The sequence below is a fragment of the Chiloscyllium punctatum genome, chromosome 22 (genome assembly GCF_047496795.1).
Source record: "Chiloscyllium punctatum isolate Juve2018m chromosome 22, sChiPun1.3, whole genome shotgun sequence".
Classification (NCBI taxonomy): domain Eukaryota; kingdom Metazoa; phylum Chordata; class Chondrichthyes; order Orectolobiformes; family Hemiscylliidae; genus Chiloscyllium; species Chiloscyllium punctatum.
The window spans coordinates 58,727,852-58,755,771 of NC_092760.1; the positions used below are offsets into that span (position 1 = coordinate 58,727,852).

The 27,920-nt window shown below is 40.7% G+C and overlaps 1 protein-coding gene across 1 annotated transcript in view; it reads left to right on the forward strand.

Moving 5' to 3' along the window:
• Window positions 1-27,920, forward strand: part of LOC140493887 (uncharacterized) — a 115,188-nt gene that overhangs the window by 76,909 nt on the left and 10,359 nt on the right. Inside the window, exons 29-41 of the mRNA XM_072592881.1 lie at window positions 1,593-1,673; window positions 3,486-3,581; window positions 5,418-5,513; window positions 9,297-9,377; window positions 11,200-11,280; window positions 13,097-13,192; window positions 15,035-15,115; window positions 16,966-17,046; window positions 18,898-18,978; window positions 20,801-20,881; window positions 22,698-22,793; window positions 24,636-24,716; window positions 26,567-26,647. Coding sequence (XP_072448982.1) covers window positions 1,593-1,673; window positions 3,486-3,581; window positions 5,418-5,513; window positions 9,297-9,377; window positions 11,200-11,280; window positions 13,097-13,192; window positions 15,035-15,115; window positions 16,966-17,046; window positions 18,898-18,978; window positions 20,801-20,881; window positions 22,698-22,793; window positions 24,636-24,716; window positions 26,567-26,647 — 1,113 coding nt within the window. The remainder of the gene's footprint in view (window positions 1-1,592; window positions 1,674-3,485; window positions 3,582-5,417; window positions 5,514-9,296; window positions 9,378-11,199; window positions 11,281-13,096; window positions 13,193-15,034; window positions 15,116-16,965; window positions 17,047-18,897; window positions 18,979-20,800; window positions 20,882-22,697; window positions 22,794-24,635; window positions 24,717-26,566; window positions 26,648-27,920) is intronic.

The window sequence follows — 27,920 nt, forward strand, 5'->3', positions numbered from 1 at the left end:
GTCCTTATGTTTCGAGGGGCAAAACTTACTTTTCGAGAATCTCCAGTTCCGTTAGTGGCCTTACATTGTCTCTTCACAAATTAGTGCAATCACTTGTAAAACAAACATGTCCCCTGACACTTGCATCAATGGTTAACATGTCTGAGGTAGCATGCGCTAGGTTTTTCACTAGGCATTGGGTTTGAGATGCGGGTAGAGAAAGTAAAACGGAGGGATGTGTTGTCCTGATAACGGAACATGTGGTATCCACACAGGTGTTTAGAGGCCATTGGAAGCAGAGCAGGTGAATGTTGCAATGTCGTCATTAGACCACGAATGATATTCAGGAAAATCTTTAACAATCTCACTCATGTAGTTGATGTGAATATTTTCATTTGGAGAAACTGTTTCGTCCCAACCATTCATGACATTGCCATCATTCAACACCCAATAATCAGTCCAAATCTGCCTGATTAACTCCTGAATCACTCACTGAACACTGTGTGAAAACCTGCACAATCAACATAAAGCCCTCAGACACTGACAGGTATTTGAGCATGAAGTGTTCAAGTGTTCCTACACATTTCAATGATCTTTTATCATTTCATATGATATCCAAAGTACAGAGATTTCCCAGAACTATGGTCAGCTATATTAGATGAAAGCCCTTGGTCTAGAAATCAGTAACGTTCAACATGAATGGACTCAAAGGGAAATATGTACAATTTTCACATAACCCAAGACCGTATTCCTGATGGCAAAAGCCGTCATTGTGTCTGCGACAGTATCAGCACTCAGGGGAACCTTAGCCCACTAATATGCCTGGAGGCGAAATAGCGACAGGTTGGTCTCCTTGTGAAATGACAACTACATCCATCAGCAGCACTGGTTTCGACATTGCACCAAAGCAGGTTTACTTACCACATTGTACCTGGTGGAGTTCCTCCTTGTTCTGCAAAATATTCAAACTGAAAAAGCCTTCAGAAAGCATCTCCACTTTTCATCCTTTGCACTATTGTTGCAAATTCAGCGTACATTATTCAGCTCATCTTCTATATGCCAGATTTTTGTGTACTCACCCCACATACCAGATCTTGAGCAAATTCCATCTTGGAAATGCCAGAATATCATTTTTGCAAAGACATAGTTTCATAGTTGTAAACATGTAGGCTAGATAATCATCTGCCTTCACAAATTCAAGAACTGATTGCATTTTCTCCTGTGAACTCCACGGATCTATACTTACACCAAACAAAATGATTTATTCACTGATTTAACCAGTTCCAGACATTTCACAAGTGCATGCCAGGACCATTTCAGTGACCAACTTATAGAATTCTTCATACAATAGCTGACTCAGGTAAATGAAGAGAATGGACAGCAGATGAGTACTTGATACACACGGTACACAGCACCTCTGCAATAATTGAGAGAAATTATTGCAGAACTAAGCTGAAAAGTAGCAGTATTTGTTCATCAAGACAACTGCACTGAACTCAAATAAGTTTAGATTGAAATTCATGGTCATGGAAAAGCATTGTTAATGCAATTCATACTCACAAACACTGCTGGGTTTACCCTGTCTGCTTTATATTTTGTTGATGATGATGCAGGATCACAGAATGTCTCTGAACGACCGGAAGCCTCTGTTGGGAATGGACAACCAAGTGCAGAGGATGACTCGAAAGAGAAAGGTGAGTTGTGACAATTTAAAAATGCAATTGAAACGTAAATTCTAAAGTAATCATCGGGGTGAAAGACCTGACGCAACGCAAAACTCTGACAGTGGAATTGCTTCAAGACCTGAGAAATTGGTATTGAGGTGACAATACATGTTTAAACTTTGCCTTTGCAAATGTGTGTACTGTACATCCTTCCCACCTGCCACAACATTTGAAATCAGTGTGCTCTCAACGGCATGCATGTTATTCCTTGGCTGCATGCATCAGCTGGTTCTTATGTTTCAAGGGGCAAAACTTACTTTTCGAGAATCTCCAGTTCCGTTCGTGGCCTTACATTGTGTCTTCACAAATTAGTGCAATCACTTGTAAAACAAACATGTCCCCTGACACTTTCATCAATAGTTAACATGTCTGAGGTAGCATGCATTAGGTTTTTCACTGGGCATTGGGTTTGAGATGCGGGTGGGGAAAGTAAAAAGGAGGGATGTGTTGTCCTGATAAGGGAACATGTGGTATCCACACAGGTGTTTAGAGGCCTATGGAAGCCAGAGCAGGTGAATGTTGCAATGTCGTCATTAGACCACGAATGGTATTCAGGAAAATCTTTAACAATCTCACCATTGTTGTTGATGTGACTATCTTCACTTGGAGAAACCATTTTGTCCCAACTATTCACGACATTGCCATCATCCAACTCCCAATGATCAGTCCAAATCTGCCTGCTTAACTCCTGAATCACTCACTGAACACTGTGCGAAATCCTGCACAAACAACATAAAGCCCTTAGACACTGACAGGTATTCGAGCATGAAGTGTTCAAGTGTTCCTACACATTTCAATGACCTTTTATCATTTCATAAGATTTCCAAAGTACAGAGATTTCCCAGAACTATGGTTAGCTATATTCGATGAAAGCCCTTGGATTGGAAATCAGTAACATTCAATATGCATGGACTCAAAGGGAAATATGTACATTTTCACGTAACCCATGACCACGTTCCTGATGTCAAAAGCCACCTTTGTGTCTGCGATAGCATCAACACTCAGGGGAACCTTAGCCCGCTAAGATGCCTGGAGGCGAAATAGGGACAGGTTGGTCTCCTTGTGGAATGACAGCTACAGCCATCAGCAACACTGGGTTTACTTACCACATTGGACCTGATGGTGTTCCTCCTTGTTCTGCAAAATATTCAAACTGAAACAGCCTTCAGAAAGCATCTCCACTTTTCGTCCTATGCACTATTGTTGCAAATCCAGCATACATTATTCAGCACAACCTCAGTATATCAGATTTTTGTGTACTCACCCCTCATGCCAGGTCTTGAGCAAATTCCATCTTGGAAATGGCAGAATATCATTTTGGAAAAGACATAGTTTCATAGTTGTCAACATGTGGGCAAGATAGGCAACGGCCTTCTCAAATTCAAGAACTGATTGCATTTTCACTTGTGGACTCCACGGATCTATTCTTATGCCAAACTATCTGCTTTATTCAATGGTTTATCGCTTCCAGACATTTCACAAGTGCATGCCAGGACCATTTTATTCACCAATTTATAGAATTCTTCATACAATAGTTGACTCAGGTAAATGGAGGGAATGAACAGCAGACGAGGATGTGATACACACCGTGCACAGCTGCTCTGCAATAATTGAGAGAAATTAATGCAGAACTAAGCTGAAAAGTAGCATGATTTGTTCGTCAGGACAGCTGCATTGGACACAAATAACTTTTATGTGAAATTCATGACCATGGAGAAGCATTGTTAATGCAGCTCATACTCACAAACACTGCTGGGTTTACACTGTCTGCTTTATATTAAGATGATGATGATGCAGGATCACAGAATGTCTCTGAACAACCCAAAGCCTCTGTTGGGAATGGACAAACAAGTGCAGAGAATGACTTGAAAGAGAAAGGTGAGTTGTGACAATTTAAAAATGTGTTTAAAACGTAAATTCAAAAGTAATCATCTGGCTGAAAGACCTGACCTAATGCAAAACACTGACAGTGGAATTTCTTCAAGACCTGAGAAATTGGTATTGAGATGACACTACATGTTTAACCTTTTCCTTTGCAAATGTGGTGTACTGTACATCCTTCCCACCTGCCACAACATTTGAATTCAGTGTGCTCTCAACGGCATGCATGTTATTCCTTGGCTGCATGCATCAGCTGGTCCTTATGTTTCGAGGGGCAAAACTTACTTTTCGAGAATCTCCAGTTCCGTTAGTGGCCTTACATTGTCTCTTCACAAATTAGTGCAATCACTTGTAAAACAAACATGTCCCCTGACACTTGCATCAATGGTTAACATGTCTGAGGTAGCATGCGCTAGGTTTTTCACTAGGCATTGGGTTTGAGATGCGGGTAGAGAAAGTAAAACGGAGGGATGTGTTGTCCTGATAACGGAACATGTGGTATCCACACAGGTGTTTAGAGGCCTATGGAAGCAGAGCAGGTGAATGTTGCAATGTCGTCATTAGACCACGAATGATATTCAGGAAAATCTTTAACAATCTCACTCATGTAGTTGATGTGAATATTTTCATTTGGAGAAACTGTTTCGTCCCAACCATTCATGACATTGCCATCATTCAACACCCAATAATCAGTCCAAATCTGCCTGATTAACTCCTGAATCACTCACTGAACACTGTGTGAAAACCTGCACAATCAACATAAAGCCCTCAGACACTGACAGCTATTCGAGCATGCAGTGTTCAAGTGTTCCTACACATTTCAATGATCTTTTATCATTTCATATGATATCCAAAGTACAGAGATTTCCCAGAACTATGGTCAGCTATATTAGATGAAAGCCCTTGGTCTAGAAATCAGTAACGTTCAACATGAATGGACTCAAAGGGAAATATGTACAATTTTCACGTAACCCAAGACTGTATTCCTGATGGCAAAAGCCGTCATTGTGTCTGTGACAGTATCAGCACTCAGGGGAACCTTAGCCCACTAATATACCTGGATGCGAAATAGGGACAGGTTGGTCTCCTTGTGAAATGACAACTACATCCATCAGCAGCACTGGTTTCTACATTGCACCAAAGCAGGTTTACTTACCACATTGTACCTGGTGGAGTTCCTCCTTGTTCTGCAAAATATTCAAACTGAAAATGCCTTCAGAAAGCATCTCCACTATTCGTCCTTTGCACTATTGTTGCAAATTCAGCGTACATTATTCAGCTCATCTTCTATATGCCAGATTTTTGTGTACTCACCCCACATGCCAGATCTTGAGCAAATTCCATCTTGGAAATGCCAGAATATCATTTTTGCAAAGACATAGTTTCATAGTTGTAAACATGAAGGCTAGGTAATCATCTGCCTTCACAAATTCAAGAACTGATTGCATTTTCTCCTGTGAACTCCACGGATCTATCCTTACACCAAACGAAATGATTTATTCACTGATTTAACCAGTTCCAGACATTTCACAAGTGCATGCCAGGACCATTTCAGTGACCAACTTATAGAATTCTTCATACAATAGCTGACTCAGGTAAATGAAGAGAATGGACAGCAGATGAGTACTTGATACACATGGTACACAGCACCTCTGCAATAATTGAGAGAAATTATTGCAGAACTAAGCTGAAAAGTAGCATTATTTGTTCATCAAGACAGCTGCATTGGACACAAATAAATTTTGTGAGAAATTCATGATCATGGAAAAACATTGTTAATGCAGCTCATACTCACAAACACTGCTGGGTTTACACTGTCTGCTTTATATTAAGATGATGATGATGCAGGATCACAGAATGTGTCTGAACAACCCAAAGCCTCTGTTGGAAATAGACAAACAAGTGCAGAGAATGACTTGAAAGAGAAAGGTGAGTTGTGAAAATTTAAAAATGTGTTTAAAACGTAAATTCAAAAGTAATCATCTGGCTGAAAGACCTGGCCTAATGCAAAACTCTGACAGTGGAATTTCTTCAAGACCTGAGAAATTGGTATTGAGATGACAATGCATGTTTAAACATTGCCTTTGCAAATGTGGTGTACTGTACATCCTTCCCACCTGCCACAACATTTGAATTCAGTGTGCTCTCAATGGCATGCATGTTATTCCTTGGCTGCATGCATCAGCTGGTCCTTATGTTTCAAGTGACAAAACATACTTTTTGAGAATTTCCAGTTCCATTAGTGGCCTTACATTGTGTCTTCACAAATTAGGGCAATGACTTGTAAAACAAACATGTCCCCTGACACTTTCATCAATGATTAACATGTCTGAGGTAGCATGCACTAGGATTTTCAACAGGCATTGGGTTTGAGATGCAGGAGGAGAAAGTAGAAAGGAGGGATGTGTTGTCCTGATAATGGAGCATGTGGTATCCACACAGGTGTTTAGAGGCCTATGGAAGCAGAACAGGTGAATGTTGCAATATCGTTCCAAGCCCACGAATGATATTCAGGAAAATGTTTAACATTCTCACTCATGTTGTTGATGTGAATATTTTCATTTTGAGAAACCATTTCCTCCCAACCATTCACGACATTGCCATCTCCAACTCCCAATAATCAGTTCAAATCTGCCTGATTAACTCCTGAATCACTCACTGAACGCTGTGCTAAATCCTGCGCAAACAACATAAAGCCCTCACACACTGACAGGTATTCGCGCATGCAGTATCCAAGTGTTCCTACACATTTCAATGACCTTGTATCATTTGATATGATTTCCAAAGTACAGAGATTTCCCAGAACTATGGTCAGCTATATTAGATGAAAGCCCTTGGTCTAGAAATCAGTAACGTTCAACATGAATGGACTCAAAGGGAAATATGTACAAATTTTCACGTAACCCATGACCATGTTCCTGATGGCAAAACCCATCTTTGTGTCTGCGACAGCATCAACACTCAGGGGAATCTTAGCCCTCTAAGCTGCCTGGAAGCGAAATAGGGACAGGTTGGTCTGCTTCTGAAATGACAGCTACAGCCATCGGCGATACTGGGTTCTACATTGCACCAAAGCAGGTTTACTTACCACATTGTACCTGGTGGAGTTCCTCCTTGTTCTGCAAAATATTCAAACTGAAAAAGCCTTCAGAAGGCATCTCCACTTTTCGTCCTTTGTACTACTGTTGCAAATTCAGCATACATTATTCAGCTCATCTTCTATATGCCAGATTTTTGTGTACTCACCCCACATGCCAGATCTTGAGCAAATTCCATCTTGGAAATGCCAGAATATCATTTTTGCAAAGACATAGTTTCATAGTTGTAAACATGTAGGCTAGGTAATTATCTGCCTTCACAAATTCAATAACTGATTGCATTTTCTCCTGTGAACTCCATGGATCTATCCTTACACCAAACGAAATGATATATTCACTGATTTAACCACTTCCAGACATTTCACAAGTGCATGCCAGGACCATTTCAGTGACCAACTTATAGAATTCTTCATACAATTGCTGACTCAGGTAAATGAAGAGAATGGACAGCAGATGAGTACTTGATACACACCATACACAGCACATGTGCAATAATTGAGAGAAATTATTGCAGAACTAAGCTGAAAAGTAGCATGATTTGTTCATCAAGACAGCTGCACTGAACTCAAATAAGTTTAGATTGAAATTCATAGTCATGGAAAAGCATTGTTAATGCAATTCATACTCAAAAACACTGATGGGTTTACCCTGTCTGCTTTATACTTTGATGATGACGATGCAGGATCACAGAATGTCTCTGAACGACCCGAAGCCTCTGTTGGGAATGGACAACCAAGTGCAGAGGATGACTCGAAACAGAAAGGTGAGTTGTGACAATTTAAAAATGCAATTAAAACGTAAATTCAAAAGTAATCATCGGACTGAAAGACCTGACCTAATGCAAAACTCTGACAGTAGAATTTCTTCAAGACCTGAGAAATTGGTATTGAGATGACAATACATGTTTAAACTTTGCCTTTGCAAATGTGGTGTACTGTACATCCTTCCCACCTGCCACAACAGTTGAAATCAGTGTGCTCTCAACGGCATGCATGTTATTCCTTGGCTGCAGGCATCAGCTGGTCCTTATGTTTCAAGGGGCAAAACTTACTTTTCTAGAATCTCCAGTTCCGTTAGTGGCCTTACAATGTGTCTTCGCAAATTAGTGCAATCACTTGTAAAACAAACATGTCCTCTGACACTTTCATCAATGGTTAACATTTCTGAGGTAGCATGCACTCGGTTTTTCACTGGGCATTGGGTTTGAGATGCGGGTGGGGAAAGTAAAAAGGAGGGATGTGTTGTCCTCATAACGGAACATGTGGTATCCCCACAGGTGTTTAGAGGAAAATGGAAGCAGAGCAGGTGAATGTTGCAATATCGTCACTAGACCACGAATGGTATTCAGGAAAATCTTTCACAATCTCACTCATGTAGTTGATGTGAATATTTTCATTTGGAGAAACTGTTTCGTCCCAACCATTCATGACATTGCCATCATTCAACACCCAATAATCAGTCCAAATCTGCCTGATTAACTCCTGAATCACTCACTGAACACTGTGTGAAAACCTGCACAATCAACATAAAGCCCTCAGACACTGACAGGTATTCGAGCATGCAGTGTTCAAGTGTTCCTACAGATTTCAACGATCTTTTATCATTTCATATGATTTCCAAAGTACAGAGATTTCCCAGAACTATGGTCAGCTATATTAGATGAAAGCCCTTGGTCTAGAAATCAGTAACGTTCAACATGAATGGACTCAAAGGGAAATATGTACAATTTTCACATAACCCAAGACTGTATTCCTGATGGCAAAAGCCGTCATTGTGTCTGCGACAGTATCAGCACTCAGGGGTACCTTAGCCCACTAATATGCCTGGAGGCGAAATAGCGACAGGTTGGTCTCCTTGTGAAATGACAACTACATCCATCAGCAACACTGGGTTTTACATTGCAACAAAGCAGGTTTACTTACCATTTTGAACCTGGTGGAGTTCCTCCTTGTTCTGCAAAATATTCAAACTGAAAAAGCCTTCAGAAAGCATCTCCACTTTTCGTCCTTTGCACTATTGTTGCAAATTCAGCGTACATTATTCAGCTCATCTTCTATATGCCAGATTTTTGTGTACTCACCCCACATGCCAGATCTTGAGCAAATTCCATCTTGGAAATGCCAGAATATCATTTTTGCAAAGACATAGTTTCATAGTTGTAAACATGTGGGCCAGGTAATCACCTGCCGTCACAAATTCAAGAACTGATTGCATTTTCTCCTGTGAACTCCACGGATCTATCCTTACACGAAACGAAATGATTTATTCACTGATTTAACCACTTCCAGACATTTCACAAGTGCATGCCAGGACCATTTCAGTGACCAACTTATAGAATTCTTCATACAATAGCTGACTCAGGTAAATGAAGAGAATGGACAGCAGATGAGTACTTGATACACACTGTACACAGCACCTCTGCAATAATTGAGAGAAATTATTGCAGAACTAAGCTGAAAAGTAGCATGATTTGTTCATCAGGACAGCTGCACTGAACTCAAATAAGTTTAGTTTGAAATTCATGGTCATGGAAAAGCATTGTTAATGCAATTCATACTCAAACACACTGCTGGGTTTACCCTGTCTGCTTTATATTTTGATGATGATGATGCAGGATCACAGAATGTCTCTGAACGACCGGAAGCCTCTGTTGGGAATGGACAACCAAGTGCAGAGGATGACTCGAAAGAGAAAGGTGAGTTGTGACAATTTAAAAATACAATTGAAACGTAAATTCAAAAGTAATCATCGGGCTGAAAGACCTGACGTAATGCAAAACTCTGACATTGGAATTTCTTCAAGACCTGAGAAATTGGTATTGAGATGACAGTACATGTTTAAACTTTGCCTTTGCAAATGTGGTGTACTGTACATCCTTCCCACCTGGCACAACACTTGAATTCAGCTTGTTCTCAACTGCATGCATGTTATTCCTTGGCTGCTTGCATCAGCATTTCCTTATGTTTCAAGGGCAAAACATACTTTTTGAGAATCTCCAGTTTCGTTAGTGGCCTTACATTGTCTCTTCACAAATTAGTGCAATCACTTGTAAAACAAACATGTCTCCTGACACTTTCATCAATGGTTAACATGTCTGAGGTAGCATGCACTCGGTTTTTCACTGGGCATTGGGTTTGAGATGCGGGTGGGGAAAGTAAAAAGGAGGGATGTGTTGTCCTGATAACGGAACATGTGGTATCCACACAGGTGTTTAGAGGCCATTGGAAGCAGAGCAGGTGAATGTTGCAATGTCGTCACTAGACCACGAATGGTATTCAGGAAAATCTTTCACAATCTCACTCATGTTGTTGATGTGACTATCTTCATTTGGAGAAACCATTTTGTCCCAACTATTCACGACATTGCCATCATCCAACTCCGAATAATCAGTCCAAATCTGCCTGATTAACTCCTGAATCACTCATTGAACACTGTGTGAAATCCTGCACAAACAACATAAAGCCATCAAACACTGACAGCTATTCGAGCATGCAGTGTTCAAGTGTTCCTACACATTTCAACGATCTTTTATCATTTGATATGATTTCCAAAGTACAAAGATTTCCCAGAACTGTGGTCAGCTATATTAGATGAAAGCCCTTGGTCTAGAAATCACTAACATTCAATATGCATGGACTCAAAGGGAAATATGTACAAATTTTAACGTAACCCATGACCATGTTCCTGATGGCAAAACCCATCTTTGTGTCTGCGACAGCATCAGCACTCAGGGGAACCTCAGCCCGCCTGCAGGCGAAGTTGGGACAGGTTGGTCTCCTTGTGAGATGACAACGACACCCATCGGCAGCACTGGTTTCTACATTGCACCAAAGCAGGTTTACTTACCACATTGTACCTGGTGGAGTTCCTCCTTGTTCTGCAAAATATTCAAACCGAAACAGCCTTCAGAAAGCAACTCCACTTTTTGTCCTTTGCACTATTGTTGCAAATCCAGCATACATTATTCAGCACAACCTCAGTATGCCAGATTTTTGTGTACTCACCCCACATGCCAGATCTTGATCAAATTCCATCTTGGAAATGACAGAATATCATTTTTGCAAAGACATAGTTTCATAGTTGTCAACATGTGGGCCTTCTCAAATTCAAGAACTGATTGCATTTTCTCCTGTGAACTCCACGGATCTATCATTACACCAAATGAAATGATTTATTCACTGATTTAACCACTTCCAGACATTTCACAAGTGCATGCCATTTCAATCACCAACTTATAGAATCCATCATACAATAGTTGACTCAGATAAATGGAGGGAATGAACACCAGACAAGGATGTGATACACACCGTGCACAGCAGCTCTGCAATAATTGAGAGAAATTAATGCAGAACTAAGGTGAAAAGTAGCATTATTTGTTCATCAAGACAGCTGCACTGAACACAAATAAGTTTAGTTTGAAATTCATGGTCACAGAAAAGCATTGTTAATGCAGTTCATACTCACAAACACTGCTGGGTTAACACTGTCTGCTTTATATTTTGATGATGATGATGCAGGATCACAGAATGTCTCTGAACGACCGGAAGCCTCTGTTGGGAATGGACAACCAAGTGCAGAGGATGACTCGAAAGAGAAAGGTGAGTTGTGACAATTTAAAAATACAATTGAAACGTAAATTCAAAAGTAATCATCGGGCTGAAAGACCTGACGTAATGCAAAACTCTGACATTGGAATTTCTTCAAGACCTGAGAAATTGGTATTGAGATGACAATACATGTTTAACCTTTGCCTTTGCAAATGTGGTGTACTGTACATCCTTCCCACCTGCCACAACATTTGAAATCAGTGTGCTCTCAACGGCATGCATGTTATTCCTTGGCTGCATGCATCAGCTGGTCCTTATATTTCAAGAGGCAAAAATTTACTTTTTGAGAATCTCCAGTTCCATTAGTGACCTTGCTTTATCTCTTCACAAATTAGTGCAATCACTTGTAAAACAGACATGTCCTCTGACACTTTCATCAATGGTTGACATGTCTGAGGTAGCATGCACTAGGATTTTCACTGGGCATTGGGTTTGAGATGCGGGTGGGGAAAGTAAAAAGGAGGGATGTGTTGTCCTGATAACGGAACATGTGGTATCCACACAGGTGTTTGGAGGCCTATGGAAGCAGAGCAGGTGAATGTTGCAATGTCGTCACTAGACCTCGAATGATATTCAGGAAAATCTTTAACAATCTCACTCATGTTGTTGATGTGACTATCTTCATTTGGAGAAACCATTTTGTCCCAACTATTCACGACATTGCCATCATCCAACTCCCAATAATCAGTCCAAATCTGCCTGAGTAACTCCTGAATCACTCACTGAACACTGTGTGAAATCCTGCAGAAACGACATAAAGCCCTCAGACACTGACAGGTATTCGAGCATGCAGTGTTCAAGTGTTCCTACACATTTCAATGAGCTTTTATCATTTGATATGATTTCCAAAGTAAAGAGATTTCCCAGAACTATGGTCAGCTATATTAGATGAAAGCCCTTGGTCTAGAAATCAGTAACATTCGATATGCGTGGACTCAAAGGGAAATATGTACAATTTTCACGTAACCCATGACCATGTTCCTGATGGCAAAACCCATCTTTGTGTCTGCGACAGCATCAGCACTCAGGGGAACCTTAGCCCTCTAAGATGCCTGGAGGCGAAATAAGGACAGGTTGCTCTGCTTCTGAAATGACAGCTACAGCCATCAGCAACACTGGGTTTTACATTGCACCAAAGCAGGTTTAGTTACCACATTGCTCCTGATGGAGTTCCTCCGTGTTGTGCAAAATATTCAAACTGAAATACCTTCAGAAAGCATCCCCACTTTTCGTCCTTTGCACTATTGTATTCAGCACAACCTCAGTATACCAGATTTTTGTGTACTCACCCCACATGCCAGGTCTTGAACAAATTCCATCTTGGAAATGCCAGAATATCATTTTGGAAAGACAGAGTTTCATAGTTGTCAACATTTGGGCAAGATAGGCATCTGCCTTCTCAAATTCAAGAACTTATTGCATTTTCACTTGTGGACTCCACGGCTCTATCCTTATGCCAAACTATCTGCTTTATTCAATGGTTTAATCGCTTCCAGACATTTCACAAGTGCATGCCAGGACCATTTCAATCACCAACTTATAGAATTCTTCATACAATAGTTAACTCAGGTAAATGGAGGGAATGAACAGCAGACGAGGATGTGATACACACCGTGCACAGCAGCTCTGCAATAATTGAGAGAAATTAATGCAGAACTAATCTGAAAAGTAGCATGATTTATTCATCAAGACAGCTGCATTGAACACAAATAACTTTTGTGTGAAATTCATGATCATGGAAAAACATTGTTAATGCAGTTCATACTCACAAACACTGCTGGGTTTACACTGTCTGCTTTATATTAAGATGATGATGATGCAGGATCACAGAATGGCTCTGAACAACCCAAAGCCTCTGTTGGGAATGGACAACCAAGTGCAGAGAATGACTTGAAAGAGAAAGGTGAGTTGTGAAAATTTAAAAATGTTTTTAAAACGTAAATTCAAAAGTAATCATCTGGCTGAAAGACCTGACGTAATGCAAAACTCTGACTGTGGAATTTCTTCAACACCTGAGAAATTGGTATTGAGATGACAATACATGTTTAACCTTTGCCTTTGCAAATGTGGTGTACTTCCCACCTGCCACAACATTTGAATTCAGTGTGCTCTCAATTGCATGCATGTTATTCGTTGGCTGCATGCATCAGCTGGTCCTTATGTTTCAAGGGGCAAAACTTACGTTTTGAGAACCTCCAGTTCCGTTAGTGGCCTTACATTGTCTCTTCACAAATTAATGGAATCACCTGTAAAACAAACATGTCCCCTGACACTTTCATCAATGGTTAACATGTCTGAGGTAGCATGCACTAGGTTTTTCACTCGGCATTGATTTTGTGATGCGGGTGGGGAAAGTAAAACGGAGGGATGTGTTGTCCTGATAACGGAAGATGTGGTATCCACACAGGTGTTTAGAGGCCATTGGAAGCAGAGCAGGTGAATGTTGCAATGTCGTTCCAAGCCCACGAATGATATTCAGGAAAATCTTTAACAATCTCACTCATGTAGTTGATGTGAATATTTTCATTTGGAGAAACAGTTTCGTCCGAACCATTTATGACATTGCCATCACCCAACACACAATAATCAGTCCAAATGTGCCTGATTAACTCCTGAATCACTCACTGAACACTGTGTGAAATCCTGCACAAACAACATAATGCCCTCAGACACTGACAGGTATTCGAGCATGCAGTGTCCAAGTGTTCCTACACATTTCAATGACCTTTTATCATTTGATATGATTTACAAAGTACAGAGATTTCCCAGAACTATGGTCAGCTATATTAGATGAAAGCCCTTGGTCTAGAAATCAGTAACATTCAACATGAATGGACTCAAAGGGAAATATGTACAATTTTCACATAACCCAAGACCACATTCCTGATGGCAAACTCCGTCATTGTGTCTGCGACATCATCAGCACTCAGGGGAACCTTAGCCCACTAATATGCCTGTTGGCGAAATAGGGACAGGTTGGTCTCCTTGTGAAATAACAACTACATCCATCAGCAGCACTGGTTTCTACATTGCACCAAAGCAGGTTTACTTACCACATTGTACCTGGTGGCGTTCCTCCTTGTTCTGCAAAATATTCAAACTGAAACTGCCTTCAGAAAGCATCCCCACTTTTCGTCCTTTGCACTATTGTTGCAAATCCAGCATACATTATTCAGCACAATTTCTATATGCCAGATTTTTGTGTACTTACCCCACATGCCAGATCTTGAGCAAATTCCATCTTGGAAATGCCACAATATCATTTTTGCAAAGACATAGTTTCATAGTTGTAAACATGTGGGCCAGGGCATCACCTGCCGTCACAAATTCAAAAACTGATTGCATTTTCTCCTGTGAACTCCACGGATCTATCCTTACACCAAATGAAGTGATTTATTCACTGATTTAACCAGTTCCAAACATTTCACAAGTGCATGCCAGGACCATTTCAATCACCAACTTATAGAATTCTTCATACAATAGCTGACTCAGGTAAATGGAGAGAATGAACAGCAGATGAGGACATGATACACACCGTGCACAGCACCTCTGCAATAATTGAGAGAAATTAATGCAGAACTAAGCTGAAAAGTAGCATTATTTATTCATCAAGACAGCTGCACTGAACTCAAATAAGTTTAGATTGAAATTCATGGTCATGGAAAAGCTTTGTTAATGCAGTTCATACTCGCAAACACTGCTGGGTTTACCCTGTCTGCTTTATATTTTGATGATGATGATGCAGGATCACAGAATGTCTCTGAACGACCGGAAGCCTCTGTTGGGAATGGACAACCAAGTGCAGAGGATGTCTCGAAAGAGAAAAGTGAGTTGTGACAATTTAAAAATGCATTTAAAACATAAATTCAAATGTAATCATCGGGCTGAAAGACCTGACGCAATGCAAAACTCTGACAGTGGAATTTCTTTAGGACCTGAGAAATTGGTATTGAGATGACAATACATGTTTCAAATTTGCCTTTGCAAATGTGGTGTACTGTACATCCTTCCCACCTGCCACAACAATTGAAATCAGTGTGCTCTCAACGGCATGCATGTTATTCCTTGGCTGCATGCATCAGCTGGTCCTTATGTTTCAAGGGGCAAAAACTTACTTTTTGAGAATCTCCAGTTCTGTTAGTGGCCTTACATTGTCTCTTCACAAATTAGTGCAATCACTTGTAAAACAAACATGACGCCTGACACTTCCATCAATGGTTAACATGTCTGAGGTAACATGCGTTAGGTTTTTCACTGGGCATTGGGTTTGAGATGCGGGTGGGGAAAGTAAAAAGGAGGGATGTGTTGTCCTGATAACAAAACATGTGGTATCCACACAGGTGTTTAGAGGCCTCTGGAAGCAGAGCAGGTGAATGTTGCAATGTTGTCATGAGACCACGAATGATATTCAGGAAAATCTTTAACAATCTCACTCATGTTGTTGATGTGACTATCTTCATTTGGAGAAACCATTTTGTCCCAACCATTCACGACATTGCCATCATCCAACTCCCAATAATCAGTCCAAATCTGCCTGATTAACTCCTGAGTCACTCACTGAACACTGTGCGAAATCCTGCAGAAACGACATAAAACCCTCAGACACTGACAACTATTCGAGCATGCAGTGTTCGATGTTTGTACACATTTCAATGACCTTTTATGATTTGACATGATTTCCAAAGTACAGAGATTTCCAAGAACTATGGTCAGCTATATTCGATGAAAGCCCTTGGTCTAGATATCAGTAACATTCAATATGCATGGACTCAAAGGGAAATATGTACAATTTTCATGTAACCAATGACCACGTTCCTGATGGCAAAAGCCACCATTGTGTCTGTGACAGCATCAGCACTCAGGTGAACCTTAGCCCGCTAAGATGCCTGGAGGCGAAATAGGGACAGGTTGGTCTCCTTGTGGAATGACAGCTACAGCCATCAGCAACACTGGGTTTTACTTGCACAAAAGTAGGTTTACTTACCACATTAGACCTGATGGTGTTCCTCCTTGTTCTGCAAAATATTCAAACTGAAACAGCCTTCAGAAAGCATCTCCACTTTTCGTCCTTTGCACTATTGTTGCAAATCCAGCGTACATTATTCAGCACAACCTCAGTATATCAGATTTTTGTGTACTCACCCCACATGCCAGGTCTTGAGCAAATTCCATCTTGGAAATGCCAGAATATCATTTTGGAAAAGACATAGATTCATAGTTAACAACGTGTGGGCAAGGTAGGCATCTGCCTTCTCAAATTCAAGAACTGATTGCATTTTCACTTGTGGACTCCACAGATCTATCCTTATGCCAAACTATCTGCTTTATTCAATGGTTTAATCGCTTACAGACATTTCACAAGTGCATGCCAGGACCATTTCAATCTCCAACTTATAGAATTCTTCATACAATAGCTGACTTAGGTAAATGGAGAGAATGAACAGCAGACGAGGATGTGATACACACCATGCTAAGCAGCTCTGCAATAATTGAGAGAAATTAATGCAGAACTAATCGGAAAGGTAGCCTGATTTGTTCGTCAAGACAGCTGCATTGAACGCAAATAAGTTTAGTTTGAAATTCATGGTCACGGAAAACCATTGTTAATGCAGTTCATACTCACAAACACTGCTGGGTTAACACTGTCTGCTTTATATTTTGATGATGATGATGCAGGATCACAGAATGTCTCTGAACAAACCGAAGCCTCTGTTGGGAATGGACAACCAAGTGCAGAGGAGGCCTCGAAAGAGAAAGGTGAGTTGTGACAATTTAAAAAAGCATTTAAATGTTAAATTCAAAAGTAATCATTGGGCTGAAAGTCCTGTTGTAATGCAAAACTCTGACAGTGGAATTTCTTCAACACCTGAGAAATTGGTATTGAGATGACAATACATGTTTAAACTTTGCCTTTGCAAATGTGGTGTACTGTACATCCTTCCCACCTGCCACAACAATTGAAATCAGTGTGCTCTCAACGGCATGCATGTTATTCCTTGGCTGCAGGCATCAGCTGGTCCTTATGTTTCAAGGGGCAAAACTTACTTTTCTAGAATCTCCAGTTCCGTTAGTGGCCTTACAATGTGTCTTCGCAAATTAGTGCAATCACTTGTAAAACAAACATGTCCTCTGACACTTTCATCAATGGTTAACATTTCTGAGGTAGCATGCACTCGGTTTTTCACTGGGCATTGGGTTTGAGATGCGGGTGGGGAAAGTAAAAAGGAGGGATGTGTTGTCCTCATAACGGAACATGTGGTATCCCCACAGGTGTTTAGAGGCAAATGGAAGCAGAGCAGGTGAATGTTGCAATATCGTCACTAGACCACGAATGGTATTCAGGAAAATCTTTCACAATCTCACTCATGTAGTTGATGTGAATATTTTCATTTGGAGAAACTGTTTCGTCCCAACCATTCATGACATTGCCATCATTCAACACCCAATAATCAGTCCAAATCTGCCTGATTAACTCCTGAATCACTCACTGAACACTGTGTGAAAACCTGCACAATCAACATAAAGCCCTCAGACACTGACAGGTATTCGAGCATGCAGTGTTCAAGTGTTCCTACAGATTTCAACGATCTTTTATCATTTCATATGATTTCCAAAGTACAGAGATTTCCCAGAACTATGGTCAGCTATATTAGATGAAAGCCCTTGGTCTAGAAATCAGTAACGTTCAACATGAATGGACTCAAAGGGAAATATGTACAATTTTCACATAACCCAAGACTGTATTCCTGATGGCAAAAGCCGTCATTGTGTCTGCGACAGTATCAGCACTCAGGGGTACCTTAGCCCACTAATATGCCTGGAGGCGAAATAGCGACAGGTTGGTCTCCTTGTGAAATGACAACTACATCCATCAGCAACACTGGGTTTTACATTGCAACAAAGCAGGTTTACTTACCACATTGTACCTGGTGGAGTTCCTCCTTGTTCTGCAAAATATTCAAACTGAAAAAGCCTTCAGAAAGCATCTCCACTTTTCGTCCTTTGCACTATTGTTGCAAATTCAGCGTACATTATTCAGCTCATCTTCTATATGCCAGATTTTTGTGTACTCACCCCACATGCCAGATCTTGAGCAAATTCCATCTTGGAAATGCCAGAATATCATTTTTGCAAAGACATAGTTTCATAGTTGTAAACATGTGGGCCAGGTAATCACCTGCCGTCACAAATTCAAGAACTGATTGCATTTTCTCCTGTGAACTCCACGGATCTATCCTTACACGAAACGAAATGATTTATTCACTGATTTAACCACTTCCAGACATTTCACAAGTGCATGCCAGGACCATTTCAGTGACCAACTTATAGAATTCTTCATACAATAGCTGACTCAGGTAAATGAAGAGAATGGACAGCAGATGAGTACTTGATACACACTGTACACAGCACCTCTGCAATAATTGAGAGAAATTATTGCAGAACTAAGCTGAAAAGTAGCATGATTTGTTCATCAGGACAGCTGCACTGAACTCAAATAAGTTTAGTTTGAAATTCATGGTCATGGAAAAGCATTGTTAATGCAATTCATACTCAAACACACTGCTGGGTTTACCCTGTCTGCTTTATATTTTGATGATGATGATGCAGGATCACAGAATGTCTCTGAACGACCCGAAGCCTCTGTTGGGAATGGACAACCAAGTGCAGAGGATGACTCGAAAGAGAAAGGTGAGTTGTGACAATTTAAAAATACAATTGAAACGTAAATTCAAAAGTAATCATCGGGCTGAAAGACCTGACGTAATGCAAAACTCTGACATTGGAATTTCTTCAAGACCTGAGAAATTGGTATTGAGATGACAGTACATGTTTAAACTTTGCCTTTGCAAATGTGGTGTACTGTACATCCTTCCCACCTGGCACAACACTTGAATTCAGCTTGTTCTCAACTGCATGCATGTTATTCCTTGGCTGCTTGCATCAGCATTTCCTTATGTTTCAAGGGCAAAACATACTTTTTGAGAATCTCCAGTTTCGTTAGTGGCCTTACATTGTCTCTTCACAAATTAGTGCAATCACTTGTAAAACAAACATGTCTCCTGACACTTTCATCAATGGTTAACATGTCTGAGGTAGCATGCACTCGGTTTTTCACTGGGCATTGGGTTTGAGATGCGGGTGGGGAAAGTAAAAAGGAGGGATGTGTTGTCCTGATAACGGAACATGTGGTATCCACACAGGTGTTTAGAGGCCATTGGAAGCAGAGCAGGTGAATGTTGCAATGTCGTCACTAGACCACGAATGGTATTCAGGAAAATCTTTCACAATCTCACTCATGTTGTTGATGTGACTATCTTCATTTGGAGAAACCATTTTGTCCCAACTATTCACGACATTGCCATCATCCAACTCCGAATAATCAGTCCAAATCTGCCTGATTAACTCCTGAATCACTCATTGAACACTGTGTGAAATCCTGCACAAACAACATAAAGCCATCAAACACTGACAGCTATTCGAGCATGCAGTGTTCAAGTGTTCCTACACATTTCAACGATCTTTTATCATTTGATATGATTTCCAAAGTACAAAGATTTCCCAGAACTGTGGTCAGCTATATTAGATGAAAGCCCTTGGTCTAGAAATCACTAACATTCAATATGCATGGACTCAAAGGGAAATATGTACAAATTTTAACGTAACCCATGACCATGTTCCTGATGGCAAAACCCATCTTTGTGTCTGCGACAGCATCAGCACTCAGGGGAACCTCAGCCCGCCTGCAGGCGAAGTTGGGACAGGTTGGTCTCCTTGTGAGATGACAACGACACCCATCGGCAGCACTGGTTTCTACATTGCACCAAAGCAGGTTTACTTACCACATTGTACCTGGTGGAGTTCCTCCTTGTTCTGCAAAATATTCAAACCGAAACAGCCTTCAGAAAGCAACTCCACTTTTTGTCCTTTGCACTATTGTTGCAAATCCAGCATACATTATTCAGCACAACCTCAGTATGCCAGATTTTTGTGTACTCACCCCACATGCCAGATCTTGATCAAATTCCATCTTGGAAATGACAGAATATCATTTTTGCAAAGACATAGTTTCATAGTTGTCAACATGTGGGCCTTCTCAAATTCAAGAACTGATTGCATTTTCTCCTGTGAACTCCACGGATCTATCATTACACCAAATGAAATGATTTATTCACTGATTTAACCACTTCCAGACATTTCACAAGTGCATGCCATTTCAATCACCAACTTATAGAATCCATCATACAATAGTTGACTCAGATAAATGGAGGGAATGAACACCAGACAAGGATGTGATACACACCGTGCACAGCAGCTCTGCAATAATTGAGAGAAATTAATGCAGAACTAAGGTGAAAAGTAGCATTATTTGTTCATCAAGACAGCTGCACTGAACACAAATAAGTTTAGTTTGAAATTCATGGTCACAGAAAAGCATTGTTAATGCAGTTCATACTCACAAACACTGCTGGGTTAACACTGTCTGCTTTATATTTTGATGATGATGATGCAGGATCACAGAATGTCTCTGAACGACCGGAAGCCTCTGTTGGGAATGGACAACCAAGTGCAGAGGATGACTCGAAAGAGAAAGGTGAATAGCGACAATTTAAAAATACAATTGAAACGTAAATTCAAAAGTAATCATCTGGCTGAAAAACATGACTTAATGCAAAACTCTGACAGTGGAATTCCTTCAAGACCTGAGAAATTGGTATTGAGATGACAATACATGTTTAACCTTTGCCTTTGCAAATGTGGTGTACTGTACATCCTTCCCACCTGCCACAACATTTGAAATCAGTGTGCTCTCAACGGCATGCATGTTATTCCTTGGCTGCATGCATCAGCTGGTCCTTATATTTCAAGAGGCAAAAATTTACTTTTTGAGAATCTCCAGTTCCATTAGTGACCTTGCTTTATCTCTTCACAAATTAGTGCAATCACTTGTAAAACAGACATGTCTCCTGACACTTTCATCAATGGTTGACATGTCTGAGGTAGCATGCACTAGGATTTTCACTGGGCATTGGGTTTGAGATGCGGGTGGGGAAAGTAAAAAGGAGGGATGTGTTGTCCTGATAACGGAACATGTGGTATCCACACAGGTGTTTGGAGGCCTATGGAAGCAGAGCAGGTGAATGTTGCAATGTCGTCACTAGACCTCGAATGATATTCAGGAAAATCTTTCACAATCTCACTCATGTTGTTGATGTGACTATCTTCATTTGGAGAAACCATTTTGTCCCAACTATTCACGACATTGCCATCATCCAACTCCCAATAATCAGTCCAAATCTGCCTGAGTAACTCCTGAATCACTCACTGAACACTGTGTGAAATCCTGCAGAAACGACATAAAGCCCTCAGACACTGACAGGTATTCGAGCATGCAGTGTTCAAGTGTTCCTACACATTTCAATGAGCTTTTATCATTTGATATGATTTCCAAAGTAAAGAGATTTCCCAGAACTATGGTCAGCTATATTAGATGAAAGCCCTTGGTCTAGAAATCAGTAACATTCGATATGCGTGGACTCAAAGGGAAATATGTACAATTTTCACGTAACCCATGACCATGTTCCTGATGGCAAAACCCATCTTTGTGTCTGCGACAGCATCAGCACTCAGGGGAACCTTAGCCCTCTAAGATGCCTGGAGGCGAAATAAGGACAGGTTGCTCTGCTTCTGAAATGACAGCTACAGCCATCAGCAACACTGGGTTTTACATTGCACCAAAGCAGGTTTAGTTACCACATTGCTCCTGATGGAGTTCCTCCGTGTTGTGCAAAATATTCAAACTGAAATACCTTCAGAAAGCATCCCCACTTTTCGTCCTTTGCACTATTGTATTCAGCACAACCTCGGTATACCAGATTTTTGTGTACTCACCCCACATGCCAGGTCTTGAACAAATTCCATCTTGGAAATGCCAGAATATCATTTTGGAAAGACAGAGTTTCATAGTTGTCAACATTTGGGCAAGATAGGCATCTGCCTTCTCAAATTCAAGAACTTATTGCATTTTCACTTGTGGACTCCACGGCTCTATCCTTATGCCAAACTATCTGCTTTATTCAATGGTTTAATCGCTTCCAGACATTTCACAAGTGCATGCCAGGACCATTTCAATCACCAACTTATAGAATTCTTCATACAATAGTTAACTCAGGTAAATGGAGGGAATGAACAGCAGACGAGGATGTGATACACACCGTGCACAGCAGCTCTGCAATAATTGAGAGAAATTAATGCAGAACTAATCTGAAAAGTAGCATGATTTATTCATCAAGACAGCTGCATTGAACACAAATAACTTTTGTGTGAAATTCATGATCATGGAAAAACATTGTTAATGCAGTTCATACTCACAAACACTGCTGGGTTTACACTGTCTGCTTTATATTAAGATGATGATGATGCAGGATCACAGAATGGCTCTGAACAACCCAAAGCCTCTGTTGGGAATGGACAACCAAGTGCAGAGAATGACTTGAAAGAGAAAGGTGAGTTGTGAAAATTTAAAAATGTTTTTAAAACGTAAATTCAAAAGTAATCATCTGGCTGAAAGACCTGACGTAATGCAAAACTCTGACTGTGGAATTTCTTCAACACCTGAGAAATTGGTATTGAGATGACAATACATGTTTAACCTTTGCCTTTGCAAATGTGGTGTACTTCCCACCTGCCACAACATTTGAATTCAGTGTGCTCTCAATTGCATGCATGTTATTCGTTGGCTGCATGCATCAGCTGGTCCTTATGTTTCAAGGGGCAAAACTTACGTTTTGAGAACCTCCAGTTCCGTTAGTGGCCTTACATTGTCTCTTCACAAATTAATGGAATCACCTGTAAAACAAACATGTCCCCTGACACTTTCATCAATGGTTAACATGTCTGAGGTAGCATGCGCTAGGTTTTTCACTAGGCATTGATTTTGTGATGCGGGTGGGGAAAGTAAAACGGAGGGATGTGTTGTCCTGATAACGGAAGATGTGGTATCCACACAGGTGTTTAGAGGCCATTGGAAGCAGAGCAGGTGAATGTTGCAATGTCGTTCCAAGCCCACGAATGATATTCAGGAAAATCTTTAACAATCTCACTCATGTAGTTGATGTGAATATTTTCATTTGGAGAAACAGTTTCGTCCGAACCATTTATGACATTGCCATCACCCAACACACAATAATCAGTCCAAATGTGCCTGATTAACTCCTGAATCACTCACTGAACACTGTGTGAAATCCTGCACAAACAACATAATGCCCTCAGACACTGACAGGTATTCGAGCATGCAGTGTCCAAGTGTTCCTACACATTTCAATGACCTTTTATCATTTGATATGATTTACAAAGTACAGAGATTTCCCAGAACTATGGTCAGCTATATTAGATGAAAGCCCTTGGTCTAGAAATCAGTAACATTCAACATGAATGGACTCAAAGGGAAATATGTACAATTTTCACATAACCCAAGACCACATTCCTGATGGCAAACTCCGTCATTGTGTCTGCGACATCATCAGCACTCAGGGGAACCTTAGCCCACTAATATGCCTGTTGGCGAAATAGGGACAGGTTGGTCTCCTTGTGAAATAACAACTACATCCATCAGCAGCACTGGTTTCTACATTGCACCAAAGCAGGTTTACTTACCACATTGTACCTGGTGGCGTTCCTCCTTGTTCTGCAAAATATTCAAACTGAAACTGCCTTCAGAAAGCATCCCCACTTTTCGTCCTTTGCACTATTGTTGCAAATCCAGCATACATTATTCAGCACAATTTCTATATGCCAGATTTTTGTGTACTTACCCCACATGCCAGATCTTGAGCAAATTCCATCTTGGAAATGCCACAATATCATTTTTGCAAAGACATAGTTTCATAGTTGTAAACATGTGGGCCAGGGCATCACCTGCCGTCACAAATTCAAAAACTGATTGCATTTTCTCCTGTGAACTCCACGGATCTATCCTTACACCAAATGAAGTGATTTATTCACTGATTTAACCAGTTCCAAACATTTCACAAGTGCATGCCAGGACCATTTCAATCACCAACTTATAGAATTCTTCATACAATAGCTGACTCAGGTAAATGGAGAGAATGAACAGCAGATGAGGACATGATACACACCGTGCACAGCACCTCTGCAATAATTGAGAGAAATTAATGCAGAACTAAGCTGAAAAGTAGCATTATTTATTCATCAAGACAGCTGCACTGAACTCAAATAAGTTTAGATTGAAATTCATGGTCATGGAAAAGCTTTGTTAATGCAGTTCATACTCGCAAACACTGCTGGGTTTACCCTGTCTGCTTTATATTTTGATGATGATGATGCAGGATCACAGAATGTCTCTGAACGACCGGAAGCCTCTGTTGGGAATGGACAACCAAGTGCAGAGGATGTCTCGAAAGAGAAAAGTGAGTTGTGACAATTTAAAAATGCATTTAAAACATAAATTCAAATGTAATCATCGGGCTGAAAGACCTGACGCAATGCAAAACTCTGACAGTGGAATTTCTTTAGGACCTGAGAAATTGGTATTGAGATGACAATACATGTTTCAAATTTGCCTTTGCAAATGTGGTGTACTGTACATCCTTCCCACCTGCCACAACAATTGAAATCAGTGTGCTCTCAACGGCATGCATGTTATTCCTTGGCTGCATGCATCAGCTGGTCCTTATGTTTCAAGGGGCAAAAACTTACTTTTTGAGAATCTCCAGTTCTGTTAGTGGCCTTACATTGTCTCTTCACAAATTAGTGCAATCACTTGTAAAACAAACATGACGCCTGACACTTCCATCAATGGTTAACATGTCTGAGGTAACATGCGTTAGGTTTTTCACTGGGCATTGGGTTTGAGATGCGGGTGGGGAAAGTAAAAAGGAGGGATGTGTTGTCCTGATAACAAAACATGTGGTATCCACACAGGTGTTTAGAGGCCTCTGGAAGCAGAGCAGGTGAATGTTGCAATGTTGTCATGAGACCACGAATGATATTCAGGAAAATCTTTAACAATCTCACTCATGTTGTTGATGTGACTATCTTCATTTGGAGAAACCATTTTGTCCCAACCATTCACGACATTGCCATCATCCAACTCCCAATAATCAGTCCAAATCTGCCTGATTAACTCCTGAGTCACTCACTGAACACTGTGCGAAATCCTGCAGAAACGACATAAAACCCTCAGACACTGACAACTATTCGAGCATGCAGTGTTCGATGTTTGTACACATTTCAATGACCTTTTATGATTTGACATGATTTCCAAAGTACAGAGATTTCCAAGAACTATGGTCAGCTATATTCGATGAAAGCCCTTGGTCTAGATATCAGTAACATTCAATATGCATGGACTCAAAGGGAAATATGTACAATTTTCATGTAACCAATGACCACGTTCCTGATGGCAAAAGCCACCATTGTGTCTGTGACAGCATCAGCACTCAGGTGAACCTTAGCCCGCTAAGATGCCTGGAGGCGAAATAGGGACAGGTTGGTCTCCTTGTGGAATGACAGCTACAGCCATCAGCAACACTGGGTTTTACTTGCACAAAAGTAGGTTTACTTACCACATTAGACCTGATGGTGTTCCTCCTTGTTCTGCAAAATATTCAAACTGAAACAGCCTTCAGAAAGCATCTCCACTTTTCGTCCTTTGCACTATTGTTGCAAATCCAGCGTACATTATTCAGCACAACCTCAGTATATCAGATTTTTGTGTACTCACCCCACATGCCAGGTCTTGAGCAAATTCCATCTTGGAAATGCCAGAATATCATTTTGGAAAAGACATAGATTCATAGTTAACAACGTGTGGGCAAGGTAGGCATCTGCCTTCTCAAATTCAAGAACTGATTGCATTTTCACTTGTGGACTCCACAGATCTATCCTTATGCCAAACTATCTGCTTTATTCAATGGTTTAATCGCTTACAGACATTTCACAAGTGCATGCCAGGACCATTTCAATCTCCAACTTATAGAATTCTTCATACAATAGCTGACTTAGGTAAATGGAGAGAATGAACAGCAGACGAGGATGTGATACACACCATGCTAAGCAGCTCTGCAATAATTGAGAGAAATTAATGCAGAACTAATCGGAAAGGTAGCCTGATTTGTTCGTCAAGACAGCTGCATTGAACGCAAATAAGTTTAGTTTGAAATTCATGGTCACGGAAAAGCATTGTTAATGCAGTTCATACTCACAAACACTGCTGGGTTAACACTGTCTGCTTTATATTTTGATGATGATGATGCAGGATCACAGAATGTCTCTGAACAAACCGAAGCCTCTGTTGGGAATGGACAACCAAGTGCAGAGGAGGCCTCGAAAGAGAAAGGTGAGTTGTGACAATTTAAAAAAGCATTTAAATGTTAAATTCAAAAGTAATCATTGGGCTGAAAGTCCTGTTGTAATGCAAAACTCTGACAGTGGAATTTCTTCAACACCTGAGAAATTGGTATTGAGATGACAATACATGTTTAAACTTTGCCTTTGCAAATGTGGTGTACTGTACATCCTTCCCACCTGGCACAACATTTGAAATCAGTGTGCTCTCAACTGCATGCATGTTATTCGTTGGCTGCATGCATCAGCTGGTCCTTATGTTTCAAGGTGCAAAAACTTTCTTTTCGAAAATCTCCAGTCCGTTAGTGGCCTTACATTGTCTCTTCACAAATTATTGCAATCACTTGTAAAACAAACATGTCCCCTGACACTTTCATCACTCGCTAACATGCCTGAGGTAGCATGCACTAGGTTTTTCACTGGGCATTGGGTTTGAGATGCGGGTGGGGAAAGTAAAAAGGAGGGTTGTGTTGCCCTGATAACGGAGCATGTGGTATCCACACAGGTGTTTAGAGGCCTATGGAAGCAGAGCAGGTGAATGTTGCAATATCGTCACTAGACCACGAATGATATTCAGAAAATCTTTCACAATCTCACTCATGTTGTTGATGTGACTATCTTCATTTGGAGAAACCATTTTGTCCCAACTATTCACGACATTGCTATCATCCAACTCCCAATAATCAGTCCTCAAGTCCAAATCTGCCTGATTAACTCCTGAATCACTCAGTGCGAAAACCTGCACAGCAACAGAAAGCCCTCAAACACTGACAGCTATTCGAGCATGCAGTGTCCAAGTGTTTGTACACATTTCAATGACCTTTTATCATTTGATATGATTTCCAAAGTACAGATTTCCTAGAACTATGGTCAGCTATATTAGATGAAAACCCTTGGTCTAGAAATCACTAACATTCAATATGCATCGACTCAAAGGGACAAATGTACAAATTTTAACGTAACCCATGACCGTGTTCCTGATGGCAAAACCCCATCTTTGTGTCTGCGACAGCATCAGCACTCAGGGGAATCTTAGCCCGCCTGCAGGCGAAATAGGGACAGGTTGGTCTCCTTGTGAGATGACAACTACATCCATCAGCAGCACTGGTTTCTACATTGCACCAAAGCAGGTTTACTTACCACGTTGTACCTGGTGGAATTCCTCCTTGTTCTGCAAAATATTCAAACCGAAACAGCCTTCAGAAAGCATCTCCACTTTTTGTCCTTTGCACTATTGTTGCAAATCCAGCATACATTATTCAGCA